The sequence below is a fragment of the Hippocampus zosterae genome, chromosome 9 (assembly GCF_025434085.1).
Source record: "Hippocampus zosterae strain Florida chromosome 9, ASM2543408v3, whole genome shotgun sequence".
Lineage (NCBI taxonomy): Eukaryota > Metazoa > Chordata > Actinopteri > Syngnathiformes > Syngnathidae > Hippocampus > Hippocampus zosterae.
Window position 1 is genome coordinate 20,457,820 of NC_067459.1, and position 9,479 is coordinate 20,467,298.

Genomic DNA, 9,479 nt, shown 5'->3' on the forward strand with positions numbered 1-9,479 from the left:
TATGTACGATAAATTGGATTATGTTTGTGGGGTTTGTTGTTGTTGTTGTCCTGCTGTCAATTAAGAAAATCAAGACTCGTCGCGAAAGAAAATTGATCCCAGGCTTGCTATTTGATGAGCGACACACATTCGGCCAGACAAAAATGCCTCCCAAGGCCAAACTTAGCTGAGATAAGTTCCAGTAGCGTGACACGTCATAGTATATCCTCAACTAAATACAACAGATTTCCTCCTGTCTGCTTTGCTCTTAGCCAGGACTGTCACTGATTTGATTCTGAACGAGACCAAAAAGTGGCGTTCGGTGTGACTCCTGCTGAGGGAAGGAAGAAATTTCTTAGAAGCATCCAGATCTAGAGGGAAATGGGTGATAAATGTCAATCCGTTTATTTTTTTTAGTGTCTTGTCCTTACCTGCATTTTCCTTCTCAGTTGTGTGAACAATTTTGTTCACACAACACACACACACACAAATATTCAGCATGTTTACCTGAGTAGTAGTACCAAAGTGTGGTAGTAATTCAAGTGGTGCCTCTGGTTTAAAAAAAAGCTATGTTCAAACGCAATAGCGCAAATAAACTTGAGCAGTCGTTTTTGTTATATTCGAGACCATGAGTAGCATTACATGAAGGTGAAAGATGTGTTTGGAGTGCCATCGCTTTGAAGTCACACAAGAGGCAAAACCTAGGAGAACAAGATGAGGTATGAAATGAGGGCAAGGATTAGGTGACGAGAAAGCATTCCTGAAATCAAGGGATGACGGTGGGATTGCTGACGCGAGTCTTATTTCAGTTTGATAATATGAAACTTGATTGTTATGAATTGCTCGCATGCAACGAGACAAAAATAATTTTAAATTGTCTTTAGTTATCACCTCTAAAAGTCTCCACTTTCAGGAAACGAACTGTGGGACTGTCTTGCTCTGAACCCGTACAGTGAATAGGAAATATTTTTTTGTCATGTATACGTGTGTGTGTGTGCATGCCTCAAGTCACACGGAGCACTGCTGTTGCACAATAGCCCGTGTGCTGAAAGAGTGTTCTGTGATTCACCGAACTAGGTCAGTCCAGGCAGCTGCTTCCATTAGCACAAGATAGAGCCTCCTTGCAAACATATCCCATCACACATTCCGGCCAGGAAGCAGCGGTTTGATCTGACTGAGGACAGGACCATTGTTTCCAATTTGGAGGTGCTGATTTTCATCCCAACGGCTGCAAACTGCTCCAGTGAGATTTGGAGATGACGGGCTTGCACCACATCATCTGCAAAAAGCAGAGATGCAATACAGAGGCTGCCAAACCGGACCCCAACAGCGTCTAAGAATTCTGTCCTTAAAGGTTATGAACAGAATCGGTGACAAAGAGCACTTTTTTTTTTTAAATCTAAAAAATGTTGTATGTCAAAAATGCGCTACCGTTGCATTGACAAAATGTCATCTTCGCATGAACACTGATGTCATCAAAACCTTTATGATGTCATCGCAAAGAGAATTCACGGAAGAAGTGCAGACAAACGCACAGTTTGGTTTACATGCACAAGTAACTGTACATTAGTGGACAAATACAACTCGCAAGAAATGAGTAAAGATCATGTAAGTGCCGAGTAGATACAATAAGTCTACTTCCGATTTTTTTTTTTCCAGTGACCTCCCAACACTTGCACAAATATGAACTCTAACCGTCTTTTTTCGGTGATGTGTTTTTCACAACGGGCTCTCGTGATCAAAAGGCCCCTGCCAAGTCATACAAAACTACAAACAAGAAAAAGGCAAGTTATGTTTCTCATTCTTGTTGTCATACTTCGAGCCATCAACAATGTAGGAAAATGGAAAGCATGACAATTTGGATCACATGAAACGCATTTCAGGAGGATGACGATCCCGGAAAACTCATCAAGCCTGCCGATCAACTGGAACTCACCGAGGCTGTAAGACTTGACGCAAAGTGTCGTTTTATGAAGAATACCAAATCGGATTTTGTCTCGTCGAGTTGAACGGTGACTGTATATTCTTGGATTGTTTTGCTACTGATAGGAGCTGAAAGAGGAAATAACACGGACTCTGACAGCCCAAAATCCACATGCCCCCCACAATATTGCCAACTACAAATTTCACGTAAGACATTGTCATTGTCAGCATCATCACCGCTGCTTTTTCTTTTTTTTTTGTCTCTGTGTGTAACAGTGTCATTGCTGCTTTATTGTTTTTCCAGGAGGGTGCTTACATTCTGACCACGGCTGTGAATCACATGGCAGTTCATTTGGTCTTGGAGGGTTGCCTCGAATATCAAGATTTTGATGACAGCCAAAGTGTGACACCCACCGAGGAGCTCACTGAAGATGGTTACTGAAACTCGGAACCTTTTCTGTTGACAGGAATTTGTCAATCCCAATATTTGTGTGTTAGGAGGACTGCGGGCAGTGTTCTTGGCTCGAGTCATGAAATTCCGAAAGAGATAACGCCTGTTATGATGAATTTTACTCTATTATGTATTTGCAGCAACGAGAGAAGAGGGAGAAGAATCTGATGAGGTGAGGCGCGATGTGATTTGGTTGACGCTCGCGAGCGTTTGCTCTTGTTGGGTTGCAGCAGTTCAGTTGAAAGAATCTCCAAATTCACATACCATCCCACAACAACTTCCTCTTTTGTTCCTTTGGTGATTTTCCACACAGGAGTTATCTATTGATGGGGGTGAGGAAGAGGAGCCCACAGAAGACGACATACCAAACCCAGAGCCAAAATGTACAAATCAGTTCAACTTCATCGAGAGAGCCTCTCAAACCATCAATAATCCACTGCAGGTAGGAAGGAGAACTCGTTCTGTTGACACCCTAATTTTGGCCACGTTATGATAAACGTGCGAGTTGAATAGCCATGTTGGAGATAAAAGTATCCGCTGCACAATTACACATGCGGGTTAAAGGAGCGTTGGTGCGGAGTGCCGATGCGGATTTGGAGCTGGGAGTCGCGGCTTGGAGTTTGAAGCGGATTACGTGGGACAGGAGAAGTGAACTAATCTCTTTTCGTCAATGGATGCTACAGCTTTGTGTTTGCTTTCAAAACTTAGCTTGTAGCAGACGTGTGCACATTTTCAGCATGACGTCTCTGATCCACTGGAGAAAGGACACTTTGATCCTCTCCTCTTTCATCTAGAACTGCTTCAGACAACAAAGTGTATGCAGAAAATTGGTGAAGATTGAACGACTGTCTGTGTCCTATGTGTTGTCTTGTGTTATTTTTGTTATTTTGACTTCAAAATGGCGCCGCGAGAGTGGCTGCCTTTCCAGCAGCTCCTATATTTTGTTGTTCTACTTCTTACTTTCATAACTTTGCTGCTGTGAATTGGGAATTTCTCCATTGTGAGACTAATAAAGGTTTTTTTCTTTTTCTTTTTTTTTTTCTTTTCCTGCAGGGTCGAAGTTGCCAGACTGTTCCTCCTCCACGCTGCAACTACTACGCAACTGCTTGTCAGGTCGAGAATTCTGTGACCTTTTTAATTAAAAAAAAAAAATATATTTTTTTTTGAAATCCATACAGTTTAGAAACATTCGCTTGTCATGTCAAATTATGCCATGACTCCTGTTTCGCCTTTGCAGTGGAACATATATGACGTGTACATGGCGGAGCTCCAGAAACGAGAGTTGGAAAAACAGAAACAGAAAGAGAAGGAGAGTGACAAAAACAAAAAGAAAATGATGCTCATTGAGACGCCGGCGAGTCACACAGTTGCATTGCACCCAGTCGCAAATCTGTCAAGTGTTTGTAGCCAGCTGTATTGATACATCCCCCCCCCACCCCCCAACTTCTTTTATCTCTACAGAGCGATGACATCACCCAAGTATCCAAATCAGCCAAGCTGTTGGAGCGGATGGTCAATCAGAACTCGTATAGTGAAGTGGCACAAGGTGTTCAACCTTTGGTCTTTGTCGGTGGAGTCATCTGTAATATGTCACGCATGTTTTCTTTGCCCGCCTTGGATTTCCTTTCAAGATTTCAAATACTTTGAGGATGCGGCTGATGAATTTCGCGAGCAGGAGGGTACTGTTCTCCCCTTGTGGAAGTTCCAGTATGACAAAGCCAAAATGATGTGCGTCACTGCCCTCTGCTGGTAGGCATGCTCACCAACACATCGAGCATTCACTCGCCGGAATGCGAGGCGACTTCATAAATGCACCTCATTCCGTAGGAATTACATGTATCCAGATTTTTTCGGTGTGGGATTGGGATCATGTGAGTCTAAAGAGAAATATTTCAAATTTCAATAAATGACACTGTGTAACACCAAACGTATTTGTGACGTTGAATGTCTTTCACATGCTACCCAATGGCAGATGACTTCAGCAAACAGGGCCGCGGGATGCTCCTCTTCTACACCTTGAAGAACTCCACCTATCCCGAGTACATCTTCCCGACAGGTTGCGGAGTCATGAGCCTCGACATCCATAAGCGACATTCGTACCTGGTGGCAGTCGGTTTCTATGATGGATGCGTGTGCGTGTACAACTTGAAAAACAAGGCACAGGAACCGGACTACAAGAGCACCGTTAACAATGGCAAGCACATCGACCCTGTCTGGCAGGTGAGTGGGACGAATTTGATCCATTCGCAGCCGTTTCGAAACGTTGAGAAACACAACACGGGATATTGCTGTCATCGCGATTTCGACTGTTTTCCATTCAGGTGCACTGGCAGAATGACAACAGCCTCAATTTTTACTCAGTGTCTTCCGATGGCCGAGTGGTGTCGTGGACGCTCACTAAGGTTCGCTAAGAGAAATGGAGACATTCTGTATGCGAATGGATGTGTCTCGTTTGATATATGCGCTTATATATTCTCTTTTATACAACGCCGGATTCAGATATTTACGAATCAGATGTGCCGTTTCTGCACTCTGGACGTACTTTTAAATTTTCATGTTATCTGCAGAATGAGCTCCTCTTCTCAGATGCTATCAGACTTGCACTGGATTACACGGTGTCTGAAGGCCCAGAGGGGATTCAGGATCTCACCAATGGTGAGTTTTCACTCCATTTATGGGACATCCTTGACATCTAGATATTGCAAATCCAACGGAATTTCCTCACCGAATGCTTTTACGTTTGTCAGCCAGGAGAGTTTCTGTCACTGTGTGTGCCGCTCATTTCAGCCTCGTGTACTTCTTGTCTGCAGCTAGTGGCACATCCTTTGACTTTCACCCACAGATTGACGATCTCTTCATAGTTGGCACAGAGGAAGGGAAAATACACAAGGTACGCCGGAAGAATTCATTCCGCCAGCCAAGATTTGGCTGTCGGTGAGGTGTCAGATGCTTGAAAGATAGCAGCTGTGCCCACAAGCCTTAAAGCTGATTTAGACGAGAGGGTGTGCGCTTTGTCACCGCAATCAGAGCTGCAATCCTACAGAGAAAAAAAAGAAGCTCAACCCTAAATTTGTCGTGAAAACTCACATTTTCCTCCACGCATTTTGAGACGAAAAATCAAATTTGGGCCCGGATTTTTCTCATTTATTTCTAGTCCAATTTGAACTCCTGCTTTCTTTAGCTTCTCTTTCTCTGAGGAATATCCAGTCCGAAATTGAGCAGTATCCAACTTTTCTCATTCTCCAGTGCTCCAAGAACTACTCAAGCCAGTACCTAAACACATATGATGCCCACAACATGGCAGTGGATATGGTACAGTGGAATCCTTACCACTCAAAAGTCTTCATCTCTTGCAGCTCGGATTGGACCGTCAAGATCTGGGACCAGGATTACAGGTAAAATAAATTTATGAATGATCAAAAAAAAAAAAATGAGCAGGCGATGCAACATTCTTTTTTTTTTATACCATTATATGAACGGTTTTAAGCGCTCCCATGTTCACGTTTGAGCTCAACGCATCAGTTGGCGATGTGGCTTGGGGCCCGTACTCCTCTACCGTCTTTGCTGCTGTCACCACAGAAGGTTTGGTAAGAGTCATTTTAAACGCATTCTCTGTGAAAAGTACATGCAACTGGGCCATCACAGATCGCGGAAACACTTTTTATGGTCATCTCTCGGGTAGATGTCGTGGGTTGAATTTATTGCACGTGGGCATCTGACACACGTACGGCACATTAACGCAAGGTTAACCTCGTCCCGTTGAAAAACACACTATGCACGGCGTTTGTTCAGCACACAAAGTGCTGTGATTTGGTTTTTCAGGTTCATGTTTTTGACCTCGCCATCAACAAGTATCAAGCAATTTGCCAGCAGCCAGTGGTGAATAAAAAGAAGACAAGGCTGACTCACATTGAGTTCAACCCCATCCATCCCGTCGTCATAGTGGGTGATGACCGAGGCTCCGTTATCAGCCTCAAACTCTCCCCGAACCTCCGCAAGAAACCAAAGGTAAAGTTTCAAGAACAGTATCGCATTCTCATTAAAAACAAACAAACAAAAGGTAATTTTGTGTCATGGTTGTGTTACAAACAAAAGGTAATTTTGTGTCATGGTTGTGTTAGTGATGCTGTGCATGTCTCTTTGTGCACGTGTAGGGCAAGAAGGGTCGGGATTTGGTTGAAGGTCCTGAGGCAGAAGTAGCCAAGATGGAGAGGCTACTCAGTCTGCTGAGACAACCTGAGCAAAGTATTGTTTTCAAGTAGCCCACGCTTTCCTCTCATAAGCACTGTAAAGTACAGTGGAGTATTTTACAGGAAAACTATTTGCACATTCTTATGATGCACTCCTCTGACCCTTCTGTAGAACTTTGTGTGTACAGTAGTTGAACAAATACACTATGTCATGATCAGGAATTGAAGTAACCTTTCAAAATTCACTCCATGTAATGATTGTGAGATTACCGTATTATAAACTTTCCATTGTCATATTGCGTCCAAAAAATGGTGTACAGTATGCTCATTGATACTCCCCGTATTGCAAGCTTGCCGTGGCAGAGAGCCTTTGAGCGGTTGTTGAATGGTAGCAGAGAAGAAGAAAGGCAGAAGGAGCCCACAAAAATAATGGCCCGCCAATTGTCTTATCTTCATTTCACTGGGCTCTGGCCTTCTCTGTCTCAACTCAAGGACAATGTGAGAGCCGAGTAGCAATCTCCCCACTAAAAAACGAAATAAAACAGCACCGCAGGACTCCGCTGTCGATGTGAACTAGCAAATGTGAATGTTTCCGCCAACCGTCGCAGTTGCTCCAGGCAGAAATTACCATTGTCTGGTGTGTGCAACGTTAATCCACTTGATTTGCATGCCAATAACAGCCTTACAAAAAATATATTGCACGGCCATTTAAAGGACGGTCAGCACACCCAAGAAGCAGCAGAAGGCAGGACCCACTCAAACCGGCTACTATTTATCCTGCTCATCTAACGAAAGTAAATATTTTAATGATTTTTCATCTTCATGAGTTAGTCGATCTAGCACCCTCTACTGTGGACTCACCGCTGTTGCAGTCCTATTTTTAAATACTGGTTGTGTGCAGCCAAAACGAAATTAATATAAAAATATTAATTTAATTAAATAATGTTTTTTAATTTTTATTTAACATATTTATATATTTATGTCTAACTGAATTTTAACGCAAATTTTAATCAATCAATGCACTACATGTTTGCACTGTGGTTGAGAGAGGAAATTAATTTAATCCATGCTGTATGTTACACGTAGAGCATATTTGACAATAAAAGCTGACTTGACTTGACTTAATTGTAGTCCCTACTCAATTATAGTCTTTTAGAAAATTTTGGTTGACGTAAATCAGGGGTGTCCAAAGTCGGTCCTCAAGGGCCGCTGTCCTGCCTGTTTTCCAGCTCTGCCAGGAGCAACACACCTGATTCAAATCATCAGGATCATTCTAATGCTGCTTCAGAGCTTGCTGATCATCTGAATCAGGTGTGTTGCAGGCGGGAGAGCTGGAATACAGGCAGGACAGTGGCCCTCTCGGCCCGGAGCTGGACATGTCTGATGTAAATGATTTAGAGAGAAGATGCAATGCAATGGCGCTCATGCCAATGGCAGTAATACAACCTACCAGTAGAGGGCAGTGGCTCACAACATCGAAGTGTAGGCCCCAGAGTCTGTTCAAACGGAGCTCTAAAATAAGAAGCCTTATTTATTGTACTGTTGCGACACTGTGCTGTGTCATCATGTTCATTTTACCGTGACCATTCTTATTTACGACTGCAAAATATGAATATTGGATCTATAGTTGACCTCACTGCCTGTAAATACCGGCATTTTTTAAATTTGCCTTTCTTCCGTGTCAGTTTATGCGAAACAGCAGAATTTCACACAGCACCATTAAACATTCTTCGCGTCAGTTTATTAATTTATTCATATTTATTTGTTCATCTGTTTGGCAGGTGCCAAATGGTGATTTTAGTAAGGGAAATAATCCATACCTATCTGGGCCTAGGTGAAAAAGTACACTTAGTAGCTGTAGATCTGTTTATTATTTTGTGTAACGTCCCAATTACTTAGCCATTCTAACCCGCTGTTATGCCACCCGTCCACAAGGTGTCGCGGGAGCTCGGTTGTTGATTAGCAAACACGAGGAAGCCTGTAACACGTTCTTGGTGCTGCTGAGTAAAAACCACTTTCAAGCTCATCAGGACTGGTCTCTTCATATCAAAACTACAGTAGCTACGTGAAACCAAGAAAAAAAAACACATCATGACGTGATCCAAAGAAAGGAGATATTAAAATTGGTTTCATGATGCAAAACAGTTAAGTGTGATAAATGTTTAAAAAAATCAGGAAGGGGCAAATGATTTTTTTAATGCCATGGTTGTTCACATTAGACGCTGGGACTGCAATCATCACGGATGGGTCTGATCATGTGATGCCATGTTGCTGTATGAAAGTTAGACATTTGGGAACTGCCGCTGCCGTGATGTACCACAATCTATGACCGTGCCCTTGAAACAAATCAGCATCGATGACAAAATGCAGGAAAATGCAAATTTTTATAAGCAGGGTAAAAGCATCTTTGGGGAACAGTTATTGTACCGTTGTCGTCTTGTTGAAAGTCACTTCCAATCCAGAGAATAACGAATTGTAATTATGATTTGATGAAGCACCTCTTTTTCCATACCATCGGCGTTTTTAGAAGCCATCCATCTGATGTGTCAGGTTAAGAGGGATTAGTGATTAGGAATGCATGACTCAGGGGCCACTCATAGTGTAGGACTTGTTTGACAGCGTGGGTTCCGCTTCTATTCAGTGGCAGAATGAGTGAGTGTGAATGGTTGTCTGTCTCTGCATGTGCCCACTGATTGACTGATGATCAGCCCAGGGTGTAGGCTGGCTGCCTTTCCTTCCTACAAATCACTCGGGGTTGGTGCCAGCCTCTCGAAGAGGATTAACGGTTGTAGAAAATTGATAGATGGTGACTCGGGTGGCCGTCTTGCAATAAAACGGGTGTCATTGGTTTGGCTCAGCTCCTTCCTTCTGTCTTGAAGAAGACACGGATTTGTAACATGGATTCTTGTCTTCTTTGTGCTTGTGTGTCTAAAATA

At 43.0% G+C, this 9,479-nt stretch overlaps 1 protein-coding gene across 1 annotated transcript; it reads left to right on the top strand.

Moving 5' to 3' along the window:
- Positions 1-1,234: 1,234 nt before the first annotated feature.
- Positions 1,235-7,663, top strand: LOC127608257 (dynein axonemal intermediate chain 1-like). Its single transcript, XM_052077265.1, has 20 exons — positions 1,235-1,587; positions 1,725-1,763; positions 1,863-1,922; positions 2,029-2,109; positions 2,207-2,336; positions 2,494-2,525; positions 2,667-2,795; positions 3,407-3,466; positions 3,591-3,707; positions 3,815-3,899; positions 3,985-4,102; positions 4,181-4,224; positions 4,326-4,573; positions 4,675-4,755; positions 4,921-5,008; positions 5,164-5,243; positions 5,600-5,748; positions 5,841-5,940; positions 6,176-6,361; positions 6,508-7,663. Exons 1-20 carry the CDS (start codon positions 1,573-1,575, stop codon positions 6,613-6,615), a joined length of 1,950 nt encoding a protein of 649 aa, XP_051933225.1. The 5' UTR covers positions 1,235-1,572; the 3' UTR covers positions 6,616-7,663.
- The last annotated feature ends 1,816 nt before the right edge of the window (positions 7,664-9,479 follow it).

Excerpts from the sequence above, each read along its gene's own strand:
- LOC127608257 (XM_052077265.1), top strand. Across the intron at positions 5,009-5,163 it reads GATTCAGGATCTCACCAATG|CTAGTGGCACATCCTTTGAC; the intron begins GTGAGTTTTCAC and ends TCTTGTCTGCAG. Across the intron at positions 6,362-6,507 it reads ACCTCCGCAAGAAACCAAAG|GGCAAGAAGGGTCGGGATTT; the intron begins GTAAAGTTTCAA and ends GTGCACGTGTAG.